The sequence below is a fragment of the Molothrus aeneus genome, chromosome 2, assembly GCF_037042795.1.
Source record: "Molothrus aeneus isolate 106 chromosome 2, BPBGC_Maene_1.0, whole genome shotgun sequence".
In the NCBI taxonomy this organism is placed as follows: domain Eukaryota; kingdom Metazoa; phylum Chordata; class Aves; order Passeriformes; family Icteridae; genus Molothrus; species Molothrus aeneus.
The window spans coordinates 30313807-30338929 of NC_089647.1; the positions used below are offsets into that span (position 1 = coordinate 30313807).

Below are 25123 nucleotides of genomic sequence, written 5' to 3' on the forward strand. Positions count from 1 at the left end.
ACCACAGCCAAGTCCCTCACTTGAACACCAAGGCACAGGCTGAGGAGCCCATGGTGCACACCACACTTAACCCACACACACTCCCCACCTCCTACTTTTATTGCTCACATTCCCTACGTGAGTGGTACCCATGAAAAGTTAGGAACCATCTATGTATGCAGGGCAGGGAGAGGGGGATATAACACCATCCACTCCCCATATTTCATAGATCTGGAGCTGCTCTACAACAATTCATCAACCCTTTAGCCTTTTTCCAAAAGAGGATCTTCCTTTTTCACATTTCTAGCCTCCAAAATACTCCAAAATTACAACTTGGAAATGTTTGGGTGCTTCTCAGCACAGATGTAACTCTGAAACTTAATGCTGCCTTCTCATTTGTGATCACTTCATTTAACAAAAGGCTCACATATAAGAAATATCTGTAGTCTAGATCAGGTAAAGACTACTGTATTTTTTCCCCTTCCCAGTTTGCTGAAATAAGAACAAAACAGGATAGGAGAGATAAAATGTATTTAAAACATCACTTGCAATTTACAAAAAAACATATTATTTCTTCAAGTAGAAAGATATGGCTTAAACCTGAGAGATGTTTACATCTCCCTTACAGAGCAGCCACTATGTGCCAGCAGCCACTGGGAGAAATGAAAATTGGAATAAATCCCAGGCTGTAGTACAGGTGTACAGACCTTCCCAAAGGAAAAGCAAACACTTGGTGGAACCAATTCACACACAGCTCCATCCTTCTGAAGAAAAGTGGTTCTTACAGGTCATAGTCCCAGTAGCTACATGGCCAAGACACCGAAAAGTCCTTCAGCCCCCACATGCCCTCGCCCACAGACAAGGGGAGGAGATTGTCCTGTTAGGCTCTGTGGCAGGGCAAGAGTGGGGAAAAGGAAAACCAAAGTTGCCCCTACCTCTGTTACAGAAAGATACCGATTGTAATGAGCCAGCCAGCAGCACCTGACCATCGTGGTGGGGATAGTGTGCTCTTGGGGATGGAGGACACCTGCAAGGGGGGAGGATGGGAGGTAGTGTGTGGAGAAGAGGCTGGTCTGATACGAGAAATCTGGGCACCTGAGAACGAGGAGGTCTGGAGGATGCTCAGATCTTTGCAGCATGTGTGGAAACAGGGCTTATGCACAGCAGGAATGATTGCCCTGTGGGATGCCAGTGGTCTCGAGTAAATGGTGGCTCCCATGTGGTTGCTGCATCTCACCATAACACACAGTTTTCTTCATGGCTGCAACTCCATCTGCGCTCTCCTGTACCCCAAGGATCCCTGACAGGCATGGGAATGTGAGAAAAGCTGTAGGAGAGGAAGGTTGGTGCTCATCTCCAGCAGGGCCATGAAGGCAAATGTCTCCTCCTCACCAGGTAGATCTGAGCCCCCACCAGCCTGGTCTCCCCGGCCTCATGGAGATGGCAGGTCCGTGTCCCCTCTCTGCCCACGTCAGGCCAGGACGGCAGGCATGTTGCTGAGTTCTGGAAAAGGAGACACTCAGTGAGCTACCAAACATCTGCATCTGTTCTGACAGCCACTGTGAGCAAACAGAACCTGTTTGAAAATGCATGCAGCCCAGGTTGGTCATTTTGTCTGGATGATAGCTGATAGCTCCATGGGTGCAGAAAATGCATGCAGCCCAGCTTGGGTCATTTTGTCTGGATGATAGCTGATAGCTCCATGGGTGCAGAAATGTGGTGTGTGGGAGGGTCCTCAGCCAATCCCACCCTGCCTGGCAGAACCAAGAGTTCTCAGTGCCTCCAGAATCTCTTTTCACAGCATAGCAGAGTAATGAGTATTGGAGGGGACATCTGGAGGTGTCTGCCCCAGTCTCTGCTTGAAGCAGGGCCAATTGGATTGAGCTGCTACAGGGTCTGGGGCTGAGATAACCCAGACTGCATCCTTCCTCATAACCTTCCTTACTTAAGTATGGACACTTCCATATTTAAAGTATGGACACCCACCACCAACCCACCCATTAGGATCTCAGTACTCCCACAGAGACCACCCTGAGCAGGAGGCAGCTGTTCTCCTTGCCCCACTCACCTGTCTTGAATTTGTTGTAGGAGCCACCATTCTCTATCATCGAGTTACTGTCCCCGGCAGGACAGCAGGAGAAATTCTTCTCTCGCCACCTGCATGGGGCAAAGCACCTGGGTCAGGCTACTGCCTGCTGTGGTGTTCCTCACAGCCCCCTGCTGCCTTGGACAGCTTTTTCCTACTTTGTGAGGGCAGGTATTTTGGGATTTTCTCAGGTTCATACTGAGAAAGGACTCAAGTGCATGACTGATGTCTAAGCATCCACACTTCATGTGTGCAGCAGCATTTTGAAGGCAACTTTCTGATTAAGCCCTGTTTTCTAAGCAAGATTTAAGAGCTTCAAACCCCCCAGAATGTTTACAAACACTGGTTCTAAAGCAGCCAGAGAAATTTAAAAACTGTGATTTTGGTGTGTTCATAAACCTGACAAGACCACACAGGGCACTGAGGCACTGCTAATGGCCCTTTGATCCCAGGAGGGCTGGGGATGCCCTTGCTTGGGAAATGCACACAACATGAACATGATCCTGGAGGAGCTGGACATGGGAAGGTCTGATGGTGGTGGTGATGCTTTACAGGGGTGATTGTGTACCTCCCTGAAACCTGTAGCCTTGAAAACAAGGGGAAAGCAGGACCTGAGGAGAGCAGAGCAGGGTAAGAGGGGAAGGAAAGGAAGGAACCACCTTGCCTCGGGGAAAACCAGGACACCCAGCAAAAATTCCCATACAGCTGCTAGTTCATCCCTGCCAAACTGCTATTAATTATTTTTTTCACCATCCCAGAGTAATATTAGCACTCCAACCTCTTCCTATGCCAAAGCAAGTCACAGTTAACAGCAGCCCAGAGTGCTCGCTCAGGGGCTTCCCAAACTTCCCAGAAGTTACTCTTGATACTCACCAGCAGTATCATTGTACTGCCAGCACCCTGCAAAAAAACTCCCCTGGGCTGGCTGCTCTGATCCTCCCACCCACCCATCTGCAGCCAGCCAGATGAAGAGCTGAGCCCAGCACATCCTGCTTTCCTTGGGCACCCCTGGGATGAGGCACAGGCATGATCCTCATACAACTGTGGCAGAGCAGAACATCCAGCAGCCAAACACGACCAGCTGGGGTGAGCCCATTCCATGAACTCCAGAATTCCCAATAATCTTTGACAGAGTGGAAGGAAACAAAATGTGGCCTCTGTGACACAGTCAGACATTTTTTTGTGGGAGGATGGATTTCCTGTGAGAGGATGGATTTCCTGGGGCTCTGGCACGTGCAGAGAGACATGGGATGCTCAAATTTTAACACTGAGAGCTGTCCTAACAAATCAGTCCAATGAAACACTGTCAAATACTAATAAGAGAAAAATCAGTTCCTTTCTCAGCCCAGCAGCTTTGATAATTGGTTTATGTTGCTACTATAAATCTACCAGTTCTCCACTGAATCCTGAGGGCAAACAATGTCTAAGTTGCCAAAATGAAAGAGAAAATGAGAGCAAGCAGGAGAAACAGAGAAGTTTTGGGGAACTTTTGGGTCTTTCTTCCCTTTCCAGAAGGGAAAGGGAAAGGGAAAGGGAAAGGGAAAGGGGAAGGGAAGGGAAGGGAAGGGAAGGGAAGGGAAGGGAAGGGAAGGGAAGGGAAGGGAAGGGAAGGGAAGGGAAGGGAAGGGAAGGGAAGGGAAGGGAAGGGAAGGGAAGGGAAGGGAAGGGAAGGGAAGGGAAGGGAAGGGAAGGGAAGGGAAGGGAAGGGAAGGGAAGGGAAGGGAAGGGAAGGGAAGGGAAGGGAAGGGAAGGGAAGGGAAGGGAAAGGAAGGGAAGGGAAGGGAAGGGAATGTTTTCAAGTGTAGTTTTAACCTTTCAGGTCACCTGAAAGCATTTCTCCTTCCCTCCACATGGAGCAAAGATCAGGTTAGGATCTTTTAACAGGGCATTAACAACTTGGTAGTTACCACTGCAGAACAAAGATGAGTGTGATGAGGAATGCAGAGGTCATATCTGTCAGGATCCACATGATGCTGTACTGCTGTGGAGTCTGGAAGAAAACAACAGAGGTTGTGTCCACCACTAAGGACCACTGTTCAGCTGCCTGGTTTGCATCTGCTGTAACATCCCTTGGGTGTTTAAAGCACTTGGTGGCACTTCAAAGTGGCCACTCAGCACTGGATGTTGGTGCCAAATCATTCTCCTTCATACAAGCAAGCCCGTTGTGTAGCCAAGAAGATTTTACCATATCACTGTGAATGCCACAGAGACCTCTTGTTTGTAAGGCAGGACTTGCACTTCTCAGCTTCACCCCAAATATAACATCAACTGCTGGCATCTCATTTTCTCTGGAAAAATTGCCCTTTACTGAACACAACAGAGAGCCTGGGGTGGTTCCCACTTCAAGTCTAAGAACATCTGAAGATTCATTCTTACACTGGACCTCCACCCAAACTTAGAATGGACTGAAACACTGCACTTCTCTGGAGGGGAGCATTGTAAAATCTAATTCAAGACTGTGAAGCGGACTATTTAAAGCCCTTAAAGAGACTTAAAGGTGCTTCTTGGCCTTACAGGTTGTCCAAGGCAGAATAACAAACAGAGAAATTATGTGAAAATTCCTCCTAGAAGGAAGGCTTATTTCTGTGGCTGTTTCTCTTGGACTTGCAGAAGAAGACCAAGTTTGACAAGGGCAGTGGGACGCTCTGGAAAAAGAGTAACTTCTGGCATCAGTAAGGTGCTTCAAAAGCTCAGAAATGGAAATCCTCATGCATCAGCTTGTGCCCCAAAGGCCCTTCCTTTCTTCCTGCACAAGTCTCAATATGACTTTTTTTCTCCTTATATCAAGGCCTAAGGTGATAACCCAAACAAGTAGGGTGCTTCATCCTGAGCCAGGAGAAGAGAAGGGTGTGGTAATACCTGTAGTGGCTTTGAGGTTCCAGGTAAGCCAAGTTTCAACTCAGGTCCTTCTTATGCAAAGGACCCTTAAAGGATGCTTTATCCATGTGTGAACTGGCCCATCGTCTCCAAAGGTAATCATGAACATGCCAACCCTATTTCCCACCCCTGAGACAGAGAAGACTTCCACTTACCATGAGGAAGAGTGGCTGGCTGAGATCCTTCAGCAAGTGGACGGCATTGGTGGTCACAGAGTGTGCCCCAGAGCACCATGCCAGGGAATAGAGCCACGGCTCGTTGACCACATAGAAGTTGGTGGTGATGTTTGCCGCGGCATATTTCCTTTAAAAGACCAAAAGGCAACAACCTTCATTGAGCAAGGAGATTAGCACTTCCTTCAGGCTTACTCAAGGAGATTCGGGAAGATCATGGGAAATGGTTGTAATCTTCTGTAGGGAGTGCTTACTTTAGGACCTACATAAGGAACATAAAGGAAAGCCAACCAGCCAATAATTAATCATTAACAATTGGTCAATACAGAATAGCTGAACAGCTGGAAACAAATTCAGATAAAACACCCAAAAGGTCAAAACCTTTCTAATCCTTCTGCCATATGAATCAATGTAACATTTGTAAAGGAGGCTGTGGCCAGGTGGGGGCCAGTCTCCTCCTTCAAAAGGCAACCAAAATATTCTGTTCTACCATTCTTTCAGCATGGAAGATCTTCAAGCAATAGAACAAGAAGAAATGCACCCAAGCTTCACCAGGGAAGGTTTAGATTGGATAATAGGAAAAAATTTCTTAATGGCAAGGGTTATCAAGCTTTGGAATCACCTGCCCAGGGAAGTGCTGAAATCATCATCTCTGGAGGTACTTAAAACATATGGATGTGGCACTTGGGGACATGGTTTACTGGTGGGTTAGGCAGTGCTGGGATAATAGTTGGCCTTGATGGTCTTAGAGATCTTTTAAATCTAAACCATTAATGTTATTCCATAATCTTCCCACAGTATGCTCCAAACCACCACAGAATCACAGAATAGCCAGACTTGGAAGGGACACAGAAGGCCACAGAGTCCAACTCTTCAGTTAATGGTTCAGGCAGGGATTGAATCCACAATGTTGGTGTTGGTTAGAGCAGCTGAGTTGGTTAGCCCAGCTGAGCTAATCTTCAAGGCTGCCCACCCAAGTTTGATATGATTGCTCCATCAACACATCATTCCTCAAGTTATTATAAGCTACTGAAACTTAATATGAAGTAAGTTCATTCATTATACAAGTCATTCCTTGTATAAAGGTAAAGTAATGAATCATCAATATCAGCATTTATAAATCTACCTAGGAACTATCCAAGGTTTACCCAAATGGATCTGCCTATGATTTTTTATAGCCTTTCAGCCTGGAGGAAAGAAGGCTCTGAGGAGACCTTACAGCACCTTCCAGTACTGAGATGGGTTACAAAAGAGCTGGAGAGGGACATTTTAGAAGGACACTGAGTGACAGGACAAGGGCGCATGGCCTTAAACTGAAGGGAGGAAGGTTTAGATCAGATGTTAGGAAAAAATTCTTAACTGTGAGGGTGGTTGAAACACTGGTACAGACTGCCCAGAGAGGTTGTGGACTCCCCATCTCTGGAGGTGTTCAAGGCCAGGCTCTGAGGCTCTGCAAAACCATGTCAAGTGGGAGCTTTCCTGCCCATGGCAGGGAAGTTGGAACTAGATGGGGGTGAAAGTCCCTTATAATCCAAACTGTTCTGTGATTCTATGATTTTACATCCTGTGACAATTATAATTGAGAAAACATTACGCTTGCCCAAAGGATTAAAGTTTTTCATTTCTTTCTCATTTCAGCTATACTTCAATGGTTTTGTGCATTGGAAAGAGCAAAAAATCCTATTTACAAAAAGAGAGTTGGACAGGTAAAGCTGGGGTTTTTTTGGTGGTTTGTTGGGTTATTTTGCCATGTGAGAGTAGCATTTTGAGAACTCCTGCAATTAATGTGGAGCCTTTAATCATAAAAATGGCATTTTCCGTGTGTCACATGCAACAGAGTACTGGTAGTAACAGACAAGAAATTATGTCTCCAAAAGAGCAGCTACCAGAGGGTGATGGTCTCTCACCATAGCATTATACCCTCCCACTGGTGTTTGTGGAAGAGCCATGGGAGGTTAAATAATTGTTCATTCTCCTTGATTTGGTGTTGGTGAGACTGGGGATGGCACAAACAAAAAGACAAGAAATTAGGATACAGCTGTGTTGTTCTTACCAGAAGATCCTCAGATCCTGGTCAGTATAGAATTGAGGACAGCCAGATTTAATTACATGTGCCACCTCTTAATCAACAGTAGGAGTGAACTGCAGCCTGTCACTCCTAAAGTACATCATGGATGGCTACTTGATCTGAATGACCGATTCCCAAAATATTATAGTATCTGGAACTGGTCACTGGAGGGAGACATTACCCCATGAGTGAGGCAAACATAGTCCAAATGCACCCCAAAGATTGTACTTGGGGCTGGAACCTACCGGATATCTTCACTGGACATGTCAGTGTAGACCAGATTGAGTTTGACAATATTGTGCTTTAATAGGTCTTCTATTGGTGCCTTTCTGCCCATCGTGTGCTGAAACCCTGGAGCAACAGATTGAACAAAGGACCTCACGCTGTTATGCAGCCACAGGACCTGCAGGCAGCAAGAGGAACCAGTCAATTCTCAGCAGAAGAATTTGTGCCCCTCATATGCCCCGCTGTTCACACAAGCCCAGTAAAGATAACATCTTGAGGGACTTAACCCAGCCTGTCAAATTTTCTCCCAATGTTTTTCCCAATGATCAAATAATATTCAGATGTAGGTTAGAACTTGCAAGTCCCTTTTATCATTAAATAAGTATCCACTGTTCCTTGCTTATCCACTGGAAATCAGTGAGTACGTTTCACACAGCCCAACAAAAGATGCAATGTTGAAAATGAATGAAAATACAGCTTTGGTTTATGGAAAAGGCAACTGAAAATATTCTGTTCTACCATTCTTCCAGCATGGAAGAAAAGATCTTCAGCAGATACAGATCAGCATAACTCCCCAGACATCAATGGGCACATAACCTGATTCCCATGAGTTTAGCATTCATCCATTGCAAGGGGGAGGAAGGCAATAAAGACTTGCAATTTATTTTAATTTAAGCCAGGAATTATGCAATATATAAAACAAGCATGGGTAGCAGGGAATAGACTGACAATTATTATATTTATGAAGGGGTGCTGTTTAGGGGCAAAGGCATCAGCTGGTATATACACTACCTTTTTTCCTGTGCTGCTAAAGGATTACACTACTGTGAACCTTCTGAGGAGCTAATATTAGGAATATAATACATCGAAATGACGGCTTTTAAATCAAGTGAAATGCAACAGGCCAAGTTTATGCAGGTGAAATCATGCAGTGTATGCCCCAAAGTCCCAATGAGGAGAGCAAGAAAAAGGGATATGGAGTGAGGCCACCCTACCAGATGGCGTTTAATCTTCGCCTCTTTGAGGATGACGTCCAGGACTTTGCGGAGCCACAAGTTCCTGTAAGGATGTTTCTCTGGAGGGCGGTAGAGATCAAATATCACAAGTTTATTGTGACTGTCTGCGAGGCGCAAAAAACTACTTAGCGTGTAAATGGACTGATTCATTGCCTGCTTTTGATCTGCCTTTGACAGGGAGCCCATCCCTACAAATGGTTTGTTCTAGAAATAAACAGATATAAAAAAAAAAAAGGAAATCAATCAGGTAGTTTGCTCTGGGAGTCAGCTGTATCTCTAAGAGGGAAAAAGTTTTATGTCAGTCCTCAGCTGGTGGGGATATTTTATTTTGCTTATTTCTTCTACATAAGAAATGGGGGAAGCTAACCCAGGCTGTGAGGATATTGCTTCTGGGCCCTAAATTGCATAGTTCAAAGCTAGCTCTGCTGTGCTTCTCTGTCCCACCTTGTTAGCTCTGAATATTATAAACAGCACATTGCACAAGTAGCTTTTTCTTCTTCCCCCAGCCCATGAGCTTTGCTGCTGCCTTGATAAGGTGACACAAGAACACCCACCCAATTGTTACAGGTCTCCTTAGCCTGAAGGCAAACTGGACAAAGCAAAGAGACCCAAACTGATGGATTTACACTGACTTATTTGAGTTTTGACTCAATTAGCAGTTCCTCTTCTAACATTGATGCTGTTAAATAATAGACAGCTGGTGTCTCTTTTACATACAGTTGGTGATAGTAATGAAATAATAGAAAAGTTTGCATTGGAAGACACCCTTAAAGCTCATCTAGTCCAAGCCCCCTGGAATAAACAGGGATGTGTCCAACTGGAACAGGGTGCCTAGAGTCCAATCCAACTGACCTTGAATGCTTCTAGCCCTTTATGATGCCTACCTTAAGGAACCATGTTCCAGCATTCAATTTCTGCAGGGCATCCCAGGAGAAGAACGAAGCAGCTTTACCAGTGTCATTAGGGTAGACCTCTGCAATGTTAGTTGTCCTTCTCAAGGTGTCATCATGCATGAGGAAAGGAACCCCATCATAGCTGCCAGAGAGCAAGAGTTCAGGTCACCTGGGGAGCAGGTTCATTCACAGTATGAGCAGACTCAAGCCAGGCCAGAAGAACATGTGGGCCGCTGTGAATGCAGCAGTACAAGCAGTGTGGGCCATTGTGAATGCAGCAGAGTACAGCAGATCTTTGCAGAATGTGCAATATGGAGGAATGCTGAGGCTTACGACACCAGGTTATTTCCAGCTTAAATATTTCTAGGAGATCTCACAGAAGTCATGCTTGTCTGTGTCTCAGTTTCCCTAGGGACAACGTGAAGGAGGTGACCTTTTTGCCTGCCAACTCCTTCAAAAATGGTTCATAACTTATGGTTGAAATCTCTTTTTGCTGACATCAAAGTGTTTCTGTGGTTTTCAGAGGACTGAATTCTGAATGGATAGTGATGGAAACACAAAATTTTCTTTTATAGAAAGGTCTAGTTTAGCAGAATGTCCAAATGTTAGTGTTTTTCTCATTCAGTGCCTGTGAACTGCTCATCCTGCACAGAATGTTAGCATTTCATGGCGATGGGTTCACCAAAGGCAATTAAAGATCTCTTGGTTTGTAGACCTGATATAACCCTCACTGTGGCCTGGAAGTGAGGATAGATTAGGGGCTTGTTTTTGTACTCTGCCAGGCATTTAAAACACACTGTAGAAATAACAATTGTTAAATCAATAAGCTGCAGCTTATTGACTTGCCTGAGAACAACCATGCCCTACAGCCCCTGTCATCACATGACAGCTGAGGGACGCTGTCCCAGCCATCAGCAAAACCCCACTGCCTGGAGCTGCATGTCTCCAAAGACAGCTCTTAGAAGAACCACCATATATTCTGTGGGATGTGATGTTTTGCCCTCACCTTATGGCAACATCTGTCTCAAGCCCATCCCCACCATGCTCAATCGTCTTCAGAAATGACATCTCAGTGTTTTCCGGCGCCAGCTGAAAAAAAAGGCACATGAGCAGATAATTTTCAAGCACACTCTGGAGGACTCTGCAAATACTTTCTGCCTCTTTGTAGCATCTCTGGTTTTTATTAAGGGAGCATCATCATATTGCTAAAGTCTACTGTTTGTTTTCTTTCAATTCAGCCAAACCCATTGTGTAGAAGAATAACAGAATCATAGAATGGTTTGAGTTGGAAGGGGCCTTGAAGATCACCCTATTCCAATTCCCTGTCAGGACAGAGACACCTTCCACTAGTCCAGGTTGCTCAGGGCCCCCTCCAACATGGTCTTGTCCCTCAGAAGCATTGTTTTGCTTGTAAGCCAGCCCATGCAGTGATGCCTTTGGCATGCAGTCCCAATGACCAGAAATGTTTCCCACCTTCCACAGATTTCATGGGGGGGAAAAAAAAAAGAAACAACAAAAGATGATGAAGAAAGTAGCAAGACACAGGATGAAGAAACCACATAACTTCTGTAGACCTACCATTGGTGCTCCACGGTGTCCAATGAGGGCTGGCTTTGGTCCAAGTGTTCCCATCTCTCTGATGCAGGGAGAGTACATCCCCAGAGGTATCAAGAAAAGAAAGAGAAGGATAGCCAGGTATGGACCAACAATTATCATCTGAGTAACTGAAAGAATTTGAAGGAGGAAGGCTAGAGTTAATCCACATTGTAACATATGAGTCTGCCTTGCCACTTAACTTTTAATCCAATCCTTCATCTAAGTAGCTTTTGGGTTTTGTCCCATCCCTTTTTCCTTTCCTCCTTCCCCTAATTTTCACTTTCTCTCCAAAAATGCAACCCAGGAAAACAAATTGGTCAAAGCAAGGACGCACGCTGTCTAAGTCAGGACTGCAGGTTTTAAGCTTTAATTACATCTCACTATGCCTAACAGCAAGATATGGCTTTATTTTTTTTTGTCTTTAAACACGATGCAACAAAATCTCCTCCATATGTAGAAAAACAATCCTCAGCAGAAGGATGCTAATTTTTTCTTACTCAGATGAGAACAAGCACCATTTTCAAGTTTCATTCCCAATGAAGAAGAGGGGCTACCTCTCAACTATGTTGCATCTCCTTACTTTCAATACTTCCCTGGGTCATCCAGATGGTTGGTAGTGACCTTCTGTGTGTGATTTAGATACTCCTACAGACCCTGAGAGCATGGATATTGCACCTCAGAAACTTGCTAACTTATTATCTATGGTCTTCTCCCAAATCTGTTGACCCATTGCCCAAGAGCCCCAGGAGTCCTTCTCCTCAGGGACCAAAACAGTTCTTCTGAGTAATGAGCATCTATGCACCAACACCTCTTTCTTGATCAGGTACCACCATCCTCTGTGCCAGTGGCTCTGAAGGAATCTGGGCTTACACTAAGATGATGATGTACTGAGCTAGGAGTAGCTCAGGCATGGTGGTATATAATGTCTAGGGTCCCTGTGTATCCTCCCCCAACTTCCCCAGCTGCAGTTCAACGGGAAAAGTCTTGGACCAGAAAAAAAACTGTTTTCACCAGTCCATTCTATCAGTGATTGTTATAGCAAACCAATATCTGAAGATGGGTGTCAGGTAGATATTTTTGGCTATATGGAGAAACAATAAGAGAAAAACGGACACTTCCAGTCAGGTGTTTCTGCAGTTTTTCCTTACAACATTTATCCTGGCTTTATCCTTACAACATTTGGTCATTCTTCCTAGACGTGGGCAGGAACTTCCCATGAGATAACACTAGGAACTGAGCAAAAAGATCTTTCCCTATCTCAGCTGGCCTCTCCTGAGATACACTAGTCTGAAGTGGTTTGTCTGACTGGACTGGAGATCCCTTCTGTACACAGCAAGCAAAAGTCAGCCAAGGGAGCTGCCACTGGCTGCTTTCTCCAGCAGAGGGCCAAACGAATTTTCACTCATAACTCAGAACATGGGTGCTTCTGCTAGTCTCCTCTGTCTCAACACAGATCACTGCCTCAGTAGAGGGCAAAACACTGCAAGGTAACATGCAAACCAGAAACATACTGGCACAGCCCAAGCCCCAGCCCTACTAATTTCTCTGAGAGATGCAGAATTTGAAAGTCTTCTCCAGCTGAATTGCAGGTGTGGGAGGAAAGGGCTCCTGCATGCCTCTTTTCCCATGCTTGTATATATCCTCTATCACACTGGAAGCAGGACCCAGAGCTGCCATACCTTTCTTATCTGCTCTGATGGCATGAAAAGCCACAGGCCAGGCAAGAAGGACCATGATGGCAATTGCCCCTATGTGGAGGTAAGGAGCTGTGACCTGGCAAGGAAAAAAAAGGATTTTAGTCAAAGGATGAACTGTGGAGACAGATGGAAACAATCCCCATCAGAGCTACAGTTCTTACACTTGGACAGGCTCCTGATGAAGATACCAGCAGTTAACCACTCTCCCTTGCCTCTGTTGGATTCACCAAACACCTCAGGAGTCAGAGGAGAGACATGTTCCCCTGCCCAGGCCAGGAAGGAGTGTGCCCCAGCCTAAGGAGTGCTCCTCACTTCTTTACTTTCTCCTAAGTCAGCTGAAGGGGACACAACTGCCCTCCTCCATGAGGACATGACTGCCACTACTGATATGCCCTAATCTGTGAGCATCTTCCAGTTTAACCCAACATAAACAACTCCAATCCAATCCCATCCAGGCAATAGCTATCTCCACACAACACCACACTGCAGTTAAATCATTAAACTGAGGTCAACAAACCTCAGTGATGAAATGTGATATTTACTAGCTGTGGTATGAAACTAACTACTGTGGTATAATAGAAGTAGATATATTAGATAATATTGCCAGACAGATATAGTTAATAGATTTCTTTAATCCTAAAGATTAAACAAGAAGATCATAAAACAAGAACCACTCCTATGCTTAGCATGAATGCATGAAAAGAGTTGGAAACCAAGCAGAAATACAGAATCTAAATAGTTGTTGGTATAACATTTTTCCTAAAACTAGGAAAATTTGAACTAGAAACCAGTCCATTGTTTTCTCATGCTTATCAGCACCCTGTGGTGAATATTCCAGCTAGAACTGACAGTTATTAAGGTATGTGCTAGGAAAAAACCCAACTCTCCAGATGCAAACCTTTCCTATTTCTTAGTCCTGATGCTCGATTCTCTAAGCTGGAAGGGTTGAAGAAAGCAGCAGTCACTGGGACATGTTACTGCATGTGACAGTGTCTGCCCTGGACACCCAATACCAACTTCTCCTGACCAGAAGCAGGATTCAGTTGTGCAAGCAGAGGTGCCATCTGAGATGTCAGGAATACCTGAGATAGATTTGCTGGGCTAATGGACATGGCACAGTATCTACAAGAGGTTCATGTCCTTTGGGAACAGCAATGGGAGACCATCTCCAAGAGCATGGACACCTGAAGTAAACAGCATCTTTGGGGAACTCAAAGGCTTTTGTGTCTCCTTCTCCTCATCCACATCCTCTGGCGTCTGTTGGGGGGAGGAGACGCTGATGGTTTCTCATTGCCTTTGCCAGGGCACAACCCAGTGTTTAGTGAACTGTAGAACAGGAATGTGCAATTAACCACTCCCTACAAGCACCACATCTTCCATTCTCTGCCAGTCCTCTTGCACTGCTCTCCCAGCCTTCACAGGCACTAAGACACATAGGGGAGAGGTAACAGACCCAAACAGCATAAAATCATAGAACTGTAGAATGATTTGGATCCTGCAAAGCAGCTGTGTAGTCAAAGGCTACATGCTTCCTCCTTCCCAATACAAATGGAGACCTGGATGCTCAGACACTGAACAGCACTGGACAGCTCTTGCCTCCACCTTCAGATCTGGTGAGAGTTGAGGAGGCCAGCAACCATGAACTCTGACCTCTTGCATCCAGCATTTTGTCCCACCTGACACCAGTGTTCTCCACCTGCTCCCCAAAAACCCAGTGTGCTCGTGCCCTCAGGAGATTAAGCTCTTCTGAGTCACAGAAGTCTGAAAATGTGCTGTAGCAGCAGATTGGGATGAGGGATGAGGGAGAAAGCTCTTGCTCCAGCAAACCTAGCAGCCTAAGGGTTCTGATTTACCTGCCCTGGACAGCTGAAATTTAACAGTGCACCTACAATTTTGGGGAGAGGAAAAATAAAAAGGCTGTAACTTCCTATATCTTTCCAAACTGAGACGTGTTAAATCACACTGAGATGTGTTAAGTCATGTGTTAAATCACTCAGCCTCGGGCCTTGGTTTTCTTTCCCCCAATAGGAAATGTAAAGTCATAAAAAAAATTTTCTTAGAACATACCTTGCTAACAAAAACCATGTGAAAAACATCCACCATATGGAGTATCTTCTGCCAATTGTCACAAAATACTCCTATAAACAAGCTGCTCTTCCAAACAGATCTCCTAACCCCCCTTACCTGGAATGACAGGCGGACAGTTTTCCGATGGTCTCGCCAGAGTATAGATAATGCAAAGAGGCATGCGATAGAGAAGCCCAGGACGAGAAAAGTACCAATCTGGGGGGACATAAAGAAGACATAAATTAGCTTCAGCATTTCTGCATAGGGTATACCACCCATGAGTCTTAGTCACGGCTAATTTAAGCAGCTGGAAAAATTGTTTTGGATGCATAAGATTGACTGTGCCAGTTCAGAGACAGAGAGATCCAACGGGTGTAAAACCAAATCCACAATGCTATCAGTATGGCAGGACTGATTCCAGGACTTGGGTACTCAACTAAGTCAGCTCTAAGGATTCTCTCTGTAATCAGTGGAGAAAGAAATTTCAGAGGTGACCCATTCCTGTTTGCATTATGATGGAATATGCCTCTCTCTCTATTGCTATAAATGGAGCCTAGGTGATCAGCTTCCATTAAATCCCTAACCTGCAGATGGAATTCATCACTTCTAAACTCAGAAGTGACAAATTCCACCCAAAAGGGACAATAACACAACTTCCTTGTTCTATGAGCTGCCTTGTAACAGGCTTCAGTGATAACAAACCCTCCCATAATTAGGAGATGAAAGTTCACTTTTTAACCAAAAAGGTGGGGCAGTGTCTCAGTCAATTCTTCAGCTTCTTATTTGGTTTGGTACCAGCACTGTGGTAATGGAAGACCTTTCTTGGTCTATCATCTTTCTGCTGACAACTAAAGGTAATTGCACCAAGGCCCTAACCATTCTTCAGGGCATCTTCTACAGATCAATACTTTAATAAACGATCCCTAATCCCTTTGCACCCAAGAATTCCTCTTTTTTATTATTATTCTTTTTAAAATATTTTTGTTTGGTTGGGTTTTTTACAAACTGTTCTACAACTTTCTGGTTCTTCTGGAACCCATTTTTCAATAGTAAAGATCACAGAGTTTCCATTACTTAAAGGAAGAAGCACAGGATCAAGCATCCACATGTTCAGTTATTCCTTCCTCCTGCAGCCTTTGCAATCACATTGCATCATACCCTAAACTGCATGGACAGAGAAGCATGTTAAAATGCCTCACATAGCCTCAAAAATTACTTAAAGAAGATTCTTCTAACCATAATTTTACAGCAACAAGTCTCTGATAATTTGTTCCCATGTCTTCAAAACTCCCAAAGGCATTTCCCAAACCCTAGAATAGAATTAAGAATTACAGGAAAGTTTGATTTGGAAGAGACTTTAAAGATCATCTAGTTCCAGCCCCCCTGCCATGGACCCTAGATCAGATTTCTCAGGGCCCCATCCAGCCTGGTCTTTAACACTCCCAGGGAACCATCCAAAGACCAAAAGACATTAAGGACCAAGATGCCTTGGAAAAGTCATCTTTCTCTCCTGTGGAGAGAGCAGATACTTTTTTCACTGTTGCTGGGGTCTGAACCAGAAACTCATGCAGTGCTTTCCATGAAAACTTTGCTTTTGACTTCATGTTACCATACATAAATGAGTCAAATATAGACATCTTCACCTGAATGAGTCACTGCAGGCACCTTTTAGAGTCAGTGGGGGAAAAAAGGTTTTCTGAGTGTGATTCATCTCATCTTAATTTAGAGGCCTATGACCAGCTGGATGAATTGCATCCTCAGAGGATTCATTTCCCTCCACTGAGTGCAAAAGGAGTTTGAGCAATCAGCTCAGGTGGAGATATCAATTTCATGGGTATCTCAATGTCATAAGATTAACCTCTTCCCTCTCTTCCTTTTCTCCCATAGTCAAAGAGGTTTGTCATACAAAGAAACACCACAGACTCAATTAAAAGCGTAGATTAGAGTTACCAGAAAGCCCTGACTCTCCCCACCTTGTGACTCCAGTGCAGGTACAGCCGCTGACCTTCTGCAAGCAAACACATCGCGAGGACCTGGGAAATCAAGAAGAGATTGTATGCATCCTGGTGGGAGGTGGTGACCTGTGCCTGTGAGGTACTTCTGGAATTATTTTTGCATTGGGAAGTTACTTTACACTAGGTCTTCCTGCACAATGTCAATGTTTGCAGGACTGGTGTATGGAGAGAAAAGTTTAGTGCTACAGTAAAAAATGCTTCTGAAATGGCCAAGCACATATCAAGACTGCCCTTCAGGATCAAAGACATTTTCCCAGGTAACAGATAATTGGGCACTTTGGGGTACTTGCTTACAATGACTTTTTGTGAGGACAGACTCTAAAAGAGGAAGATGGCCAGGCTCAATTATTATTGTATAAACCAATACAGCACTAACCTTCACTATTTTCTATGCATTCATTGAGATTAGAGGCATATCGACCACGGGAGAGAAGTCAGGAAATAAAAAATGTCCCAGAGCAGTACAAAAGTACAGAGCAGATAGCAAAAAAGGCAATTCTTCCACATTTACCACAGGGAATGTAAGAGACAGGCACATCTCAGACCTGTCTCAGAGGAAAGTGTCTTGGGGATCAAATGACTCCAGTTTTTGGTGGTTGGCATGTCCCTTCCACCTGATGGTAAGTTGCAAGTTAGAGCCCTTGGGGAGGGTTCTTGTGAAGCAAGCTGCAAACACCAGCCAGGACAGAGGACAACCCAAAATGCCTTGAACACCAACAAGCCAAGAATGAAGCAAGTCAGTCCACGGTTCCCATGCAGAGCTTCTTCACATAGCTCCATACCTAAGTAACCAGTGAGTCTGGAGATTAACTTCACCCTAAGAAACACTTTCAGCAGCAAATTTTCACTTTGCTGCTGTGAAAATGCACAGGTCTATGTTCAGGAGTCTAAACGCCTGGGGAAACTTCCCAACCACTGAAAAGGATCATTTTGGGACCAGTATCACCAGGTATCAGGGCTTAGAGAAAAGTACCTGTTAGTAAACATCAGTGCTCCACTGAGGAGGATCATTTATGATGCAAGTCCCTCCAGACTGTAGGATAGTGGGACTGTATGAAAACAAGATATACAGATCTGGGGGAAGAGGATCTTCTCTCCTGAAACTCAACTGCAAGTTTTTTCCTATCCATTTACAAACACACTCTCATTCCAGGATCATGCTGATTTGAGGCGAGATATAAAGCCAGGTTGGATGGGGCTTTGAGCAACATGGTCTAGTGGTAGACATTCCTGTCCATGACAGTGGGGTGGGAATTAGATAACCTTGGAAGGTCCCTTCCAACACAAATCATTTTATGATTCTACAATAAATTCAGCAGTGAATACAAGTGCTTCTTGACATGTTGGCTTCCTGTAATAGAATAAATGCACCCAGTACATGGTGAGTAACCTGGGAGTAATTGAGAGAAAACTGAAATGCTGCTAAAGATCTTAAATCAGCCCCATTTAAATAAGCTATTTCAGGGTGAAAAAATGAGAGCAAAAAGCCCCTCTGCTCCTTTGCTACAATTGATGTTACACAAAGACCTGGTCCTTGCAAACAGTAAAGCCAAACATTTTTAGAACTTTCTGAGCCAGAAAGGACCCACAAGGATCATCAAAGTCCATCTTCTGGCCCTGCACAAAATCACACCAAGAATCACACCACAATTCTTGAATCAACTTGTGAACTAACATGAGTCAGGTACTAACATGAGTCTGGTACTCATGTTCCTGAGAGCATAGTCCAAATACTTCTTGAACTCAGGGCACTCAGACATGACTAATTCTCTGGGGAGCCTGTTCCAGTGCCCAACAATCCTCTGGGTGAAAAACCTTCTCCTAATTTTTAACCTAAATCTCCACTGATACAATTTTTAATACTCCCTTGTGTCTTCTCACTGTTCTGTCAATTCCAAATCGCTTCCACACACTTTCTGGGATTGTCTAATATAAGTAGAGGGGGCTTAGGTGATCCGTGGGTTTCTGACTAATACTGCCAAAGTTAGAGACAAGGTCCCCAATCCCATAATCTCCCAGAATCTTACAGCCTCCAAATCTTGCATTCTTCTCTTCTTTAAAATAAGGTGTAGAAGTAAGTATCTCCCCTCCACCATCTACTTGCAATGTGGTGATTAAGGGATGCTTCCCAGTGACAAGAGAAATGGATTCACTGCAATGAGAATTTCATTTCTGTCTCCCTCTTTCTGAGTGGCTGTATTCACCACAGTTTTTCTGCAAAACGTGGACAGCAGATGCTCAACTCCACTCCACTTCAGCATAGGAACTACCTTGTAATCATCTTGACACTTCTGGTGAGGTGTGGGCAGGCTCTGAACCTACACTACAAGGACATGCAAGCAGGCACTTAGACACTTGGCTCACCTGAAACATCTGCTCACTTAGATGTTCACAGCAGCTGGATTCAGGTCCTTCTATTCTTTCACTTTATGGCAAAAAACTCAGAACTTGTCTGGTACCCCAGTCTCTTAGGGATGGAGTTTTGAGGTCACATTTTGGATTTCAGTGTCAATGTACTATTTTAGGTCTTCTCCATCTATGAATGAAGAGGCCGTAACACATCTGAACCTCTTTACTTCGTTCACTCACAAGTCACCTCCTCACAACCCTTAGAAAAAACATGGTTGAACTGCAGAGAGGCAAATGTTATCTGTTGGGGTTTGAAAGACTAAACAAGAAAAGATTTTTCTTCTCCACTGAGCATAAACAGTTCTATAATTAGACCCCTCAGTTTAACCTTTTAGCCCTAATGGGGATGAGAAAATTGTCTTGAGTGGTTGAACAACTGAATTAATTGAAATTGATTGTGTGAGCAAATGACAATGATGCATGTGGATGGAGAGCATCTTTGTCTAGACAGTTAGTGCTTTCTTGTGCAGCATTTTCTTCAGCCACTTGAGGCAGGTGGGCAGAAGTCTGTATGCTTCAGTGGGTCACAATAGGGTCATGGAAGCAGGCTCACAGGTTCCAGCTGGGTGCCATCAATAAGAAAGAGGATATGGTGTTCACAAGCAAAACCAGCTAATGGTTGATATTAAATCTTTCTGCTCCAGCAAGGGCATCAGGGTGTTCAGTGTTCTGATGTGGTGGGCTGGTCATGCAAAACACCACCAGAAAACATCACCTAGGTACTCTCCATCCAACACTGTTCAACCAGAACTTGGGATGTAATTCATCATGGCAGAAACCTATTTGGCCATCAGTTGTCTGAAATGTATTAGAACAACCCACCTATTGTATAGTTCCCACGCTGAATGACTTATTTAGATGTGGAAGGGCTGAGTTGCTCTTACCAGCCTGTGAGGCTCCCACTGTTTTGCTGGGTGGTCCATCAAAGCCTTCAGTGAAAGGGAAGCTCTGCAAACATTGGTGGAGGGATGGATTCCTGGCAGAGTCCTCCTCTGAAAGAGCCCTGCTAGGATGAGCTTTGCCCAGCCACAGCTGCTACAATACCATTCAGGTTTTCAGGTAGCAGGAGCATGAGTGGTGGCAGTAGTAACTTTCCTTGCCCCCCTTTCCCTCAAGACCTAGTAACATTTAAGTAGCAGCCTCATGCCCCCAGCACCCACTGCCCAGCACGGATGCATGCAGCAGTCTTGCTACAAAGGACATGGTGGCATGATGATGCAATCAAGCAGGACAAGTGTCCTCAAAAATACCCAACAGCTTTGGTTGGGTCACCTCACAGCTTCAAAAATGCAAGAAGGAAATGGACCTTCCCTGCAGGGGCTGTTCCCAGAGCAGAGGAACCTCTGAAGTGTTTCTCCTGTTGACTGATACCATCCAGACTACTTGCATTCTATCAGGTTTATCCATGCTCACCCTTCTGAGGAAGGCAAATGTTGTTAGCCTCGTTAGACAGAACTGAGAGGAAGAGGATGATGTAGCTATGTAATAAAAAGTAAGACCAGGACTGAACTAAACCGTGTAGGACACCAATTTCACCTCATATCCTCCATCTTCCTTTCTGGCTTTACTTTGCCCATCACCTACCCTGATAGTTTGTAGACATCATATTCATGGTGACAAAAACTGGAAAATGCTCAAAGAAAACCCACTGCTTAGACACTGGCTGACATTTGGATCCAGACAGAGCATGACCAAGCTGACACATCAGCCCCAGGGGTCTTCAGACTCCTTAAGGCCAGGAAATCCTGTAAAGCTGGTTTCTAGCACGGCTATGATGAGTTAGTCTGATCCTGAGGCTGACTCCAGATCCAGAGCCTGCTGAGGGACAATCTCAGATGCATCCATGTCACATGGGCATCTCTGCCAAAGCTCTGAGCTGTCCCAGGTAGTATTGTCACCACCAAACTACCCACACCACTCCATGGCCCCTGGGGAAACCAGGGGCTTTGCTGAATAATAGTCCATGAGCCATCATGGTGTTACCAAATCCTTGTAATTAATTATTGTTGTTAGTCCCTTTCAGAGCTCAGTCCACATCTCTTTCAATGCTCTTGATCACTGTGGGCATGAACCAGCACCTGTCCTATTTATCACTTGGAGGTTTTTATTGCTAGCAGTAGAATAAAAGTTCTATTTATTTGTATTCATCAGTAAAAAAGGACCCCAGAAACCAATTGTGTTAGGTACTGCATGGACAAAGCCAAAAGAAGTTCTCTGTCATGAGCAATTTACAGACTGACTGTATGATGACACATCAGGGAATGGGTAAGAACAGCAGGAATGGATGATAAAAGCTGGTTGTCTTGGTCACCAAGGTGAGACAAAGCCATAACCTCACCCTCAGCACCTGGCATTTCCAAATGAAAGTCAGAGCAGGCATGGGACTGATGTGAACTCCAGTGCCTGGAGTCAAAGTGAATTCTCGGCCTATAGCTCTGGATGAAGAAGGTGGAAAAACAGGTGGAAAACTGTCTTTATTTGAGAGCTTTCTTATGAGAGAAAGAACAGAGGAAAAGGATGATTAAGTAGAAATTTTAGGAAAATTTTGGGGTTGGTATGTTTCCCTAACTAAAGCAGACATCATATCAGAAAATTTCACAGAATTTGGAAAAGTGAAGATTTCAGGAACCTCTTTCAGCATAAACTTCAGCAGTGTTTTCTGACCACATCTATAGCCTCTACCTGGAGAAAATCCTCCAGCAAAGCAGAGTCAGTCAAGTGAAAAATTTCTGTTCTCCTTCCTCTAGTAGACCTTTTTATCCAGGATTAGAAGAACAACTCAGCTGTGATGACATATCACCACCACTACATGACTCAGAGCTCATATTTCCCTGCTGCCAAAGCAACAATTTTTAGTTTCCCCTAAATTTAAATCCAGCCACTGCTGGGTCAGCTTTCCTTAGGTTCAAGGAGGAATTGTATACATTTATCAAAGGGATATAATTGAAAGAAATTACAGAAACCACATCTGGCTCAGAGACTCCTGAGCTGAAACTGGTCCTTTGCAGGTAGCTATGGGGAGCTGTAAACACTCATTGTGTTCCAGATCATCTCCTGACTTTCACTGTCTAAGGATCATATGGAGGACTAGCTTGAGCTTTGGTCTGACACATTAAAGCCACCCCTATGTTCACCTTTCAGGACTACAAATCAAGGCCAGCTCACAAGGAGCATTACTTACCAGTAACAGTGAGATGTATGCAAACAAGACTGCAGCCACAATCAGGATAACAAGAGACCAGAGAAACCAGTAGCCCAGGTTCCCATAGTTATACCTAAAAAAAACCCAATAAAATACTGTAAGAATGTTTTTTGTTAGCACCTGGAGTAGAGAGGACCAACAGCCCTCTTCCTTGAAATTCTGAAATTTTCTAAGCAATAAAACAAAGAAAGGTGGAGGAATAGCCTACGCTGTAACATGCAAAAGTGATTAAGAGCCTCCTTCCCAAAATCCCTGACTGCATTAACCATCAGACTAAAACACCTTATTATACCTTTCCTTCCCATAATATTTGAGCAGCTTTAATTTAATTTTAGAGGCCAGATTTGCATAACTGTTGCCTAGGTAGTACAGAGAGAAAAGATGTGCATAAATCCCTGATGATTATTTCTTACTTTTGAATTTGGGAACATGGAATTCTCTTTCAGTGAGATGGCTGGTGCAATGCCTCTGATTTCAGCCACTATATTTCTTCACATGGAATGGGGGAGAAAGGGAAGGAGGAAAAGAAAGAGAAGGAAAGAATTATTTAGTCCTTCCATTCACAATTTTTGTGACGATGATTCTCCTCTTTCTCCTAAATTCACACCTGCACCTAAAAATTGTACCCAAGCAAAGACTAAGTCTCAGCACCTCCAGAGTCACTGGACATTCAGTTTGGATGCTGTAACCAAGAGTTTAAGGTGCCAAATCTTCGCTTCATTACTAAAGTGCCCTGCGGCACCACAGCTGCTCCAGAGGGTGCTCATCCCTTCCCAGTCATCCTAGTGACCAGCTGAAGGGGTGGGAGAGGAGGAAAAGATGTTACTTACCAGTCAAAGCTGTTGTAGTCATTTTTACCTTCACCCCACGTGTACAGAAAGACCAGAGAAAAGCAGAAAGCTGCAACGAGCAATGGGAAAAACATGCATTCCCGCTGGAGAGGGAGAGGAAGGACAAGCAGTCAGAGCTACGGCCAGCCAGAGCAATCAAAGCAAATGGCAGGTACTTTCAGGCTGTCCCTAAACATATGTAGCTTGGTGTTGGAATTCTAACTGAAGTAAATATGGAGAGGAATTCCCATCCTGTCCCTTGTAACCAGGAAAATGTCCTCAAAAGCCTACTCTGCACTACCTGTTCTCAGGGAAAACTCATTCCCAAATGAACAGGATTTTAACTGCCTCACATAAGAGGAAATTGCACTGTAAAGCAACCTTCTTTGCAATTCTTACTGCCCACCCAACCTTAATATTACTTCTTTCATTTGATTCTATGGCTTTGAGATGTTTCACTGGCCAGGAGAAGTAGGTGCAAACTCCATGTTTATTATCAGACAAATAGAGCCTGCCACAGAAGCAGCAGTTCATCAAGCATTTAGAGCAAAACCTAACAGCCCAACAGATCCCAGCTGACTCCAAATTATATTGGGCTGGGATTCCATGCCATCAACCCCGTGTCTGCTTAGACTTCCCTGCCCCAGTACAGAAATCCCAGTGTGTGCTGACTTTGAGCTGGCTTACCAGGCTGCAGCAGCATTTCCCTGGCTCGGTCCTCTCGCGCTGGTAGCGCTTCCAGCGGCAGCTGTAGAAGCCAGCCAGGCAGGAGACGAAGGGCTGCTGCTCGTACTGCTGCAGCAGGCGCCGACGGACCACCTTCAGCTTGCCAAACTTCAGCCTCTTGAGGCTGGTGGACCTGGCCTCCATCTGAGTGCCTTTATCTCATCTTCCTCCTGAAACAAGAACACAAGTTTTATGGGGAGACTGTTGGGTAAGCTTTCCATATTTGAGAAAGGAGAAAAAGCTTTCCCAAGCAGAGGCTGAGACCAGCAGGAAGTGATACTGAGGACATCCCACCTAATTTTATATACCAAAGTGAGATGGCCAGCTGAGAAGGATGGTCACTGCAAATCCTCTTAGCAGACAGTGGTGCCTCTGGTTGTAACTTAGGTGCTCTGAGTCACCTTTGATGGTCTACCTCTGCCTCCTTTTGGCTATACAGGAGGTTCTGCAAAATGAATTCATTAACTTGAGCACATTTCAAATTATGTCATATGTACCTGAATCTAGGATTAGCTATGGGAATTATTCAGCATCACTGTGACCTGTTTGAAACATGCTATCAGTTTAATTAGCTCATGTAGAAAAGGCACTAAACACCCCCAGGTACACAGCTTTCTTATCCTGGCAAAACTGCAGCACTGCAGAGACTGATCCCTTAAGAAATAGTTATTACCTGGCTGAAACAACTTTACTTGGAACAGATTTTCAAGTGTAGAAAGACCAGCTGCAAAGATGTACATGTGGGAGATCTAATCATAATTAAAAACAAAGAACTTGGTGGTAAATTGCAACCAGTGTAGTGGCAGTGAAGCAAATAGCACGGGGACTAGTGCTAGGTGAAGAGTGGTTCAGCCAGCAGGGCACTACTGAGACTTCAAGGAAAGATTTAGGAAAACAGTTTTGTGTGGGCATGTAAAGAAGCCCCATTATACAGCTCTTCTTTGGAGTCAAGTTAGTCAGAGATGTTTTTCTGTTGCATTAAAGGTGCCATCACATCCTTGAGTCCACATCAACCATGTTCAAATCCTGGAATACCTAATAACAATCATTTAAGAGGAAGAATAAACAGTTTGCTGCACTATACACATGGATGAAACACACGTATAAAGGGTTTGGAAATAACTCAGATCCCAGTGTGACTTTGGAGAAATCAGTGCATAAATCCTTGCAGGCTGACACATCCAAATAACTCACCAGTTTGCAGAAAGCACAAACAAATCAGAGACATCAGACACAAGTTAAAACAGAAAAGACACTCCCCTCA

General features: G+C 44.4%; 1 protein-coding gene across 1 annotated transcript; it reads right to left on the minus strand.

The window, feature by feature from the left end:
* Nucleotides 1-493: 493 nt before the first annotated feature.
* GDPD4 (glycerophosphodiester phosphodiesterase domain containing 4) lies at nucleotides 494-24003 on the minus strand. Its single transcript, XM_066571764.1, has 15 exons — nucleotides 23821-24003; nucleotides 23134-23237; nucleotides 22283-22376; nucleotides 16651-16710; nucleotides 14795-14893; nucleotides 12593-12686; nucleotides 10896-11041; nucleotides 10324-10406; nucleotides 9309-9459; nucleotides 8404-8628; nucleotides 7429-7586; nucleotides 5098-5245; nucleotides 3973-4055; nucleotides 2048-2136; nucleotides 494-1482 (listed from the first exon to the last, which is right to left on the minus strand). The coding sequence occupies exons 1-15, from the start codon at nucleotides 24001-24003 to the stop codon at nucleotides 1451-1453; spliced, it is 1749 nt and encodes a 582-aa protein (XP_066427861.1). The 3' UTR covers nucleotides 494-1450.
* Nucleotides 24004-25123: the final 1120 nt, after the last annotated feature.

Excerpts from the sequence above, each read along its gene's own strand:
- GDPD4 (XM_066571764.1), bottom strand. The coding sequence starts at position 24,003 with ATGGAGGCCAGGTCCACCAGCCTCAAGAGGCTGAAGTTTGGCAAGCTG. Across the intron at positions 9,460-10,323 it reads GAGACAGATGTTGCCATAAG|CTATGATGGGGTTCCTTTCC; the intron begins GTGAGGGCAAAA and ends GCTCTCTGGCAG. Across the intron at positions 7,587-8,403 it reads CGAAGATTAAACGCCATCTG|GTCCTGTGGCTGCATAACAG; the intron begins GTAGGGTGGCCT and ends TGCTGCCTGCAG.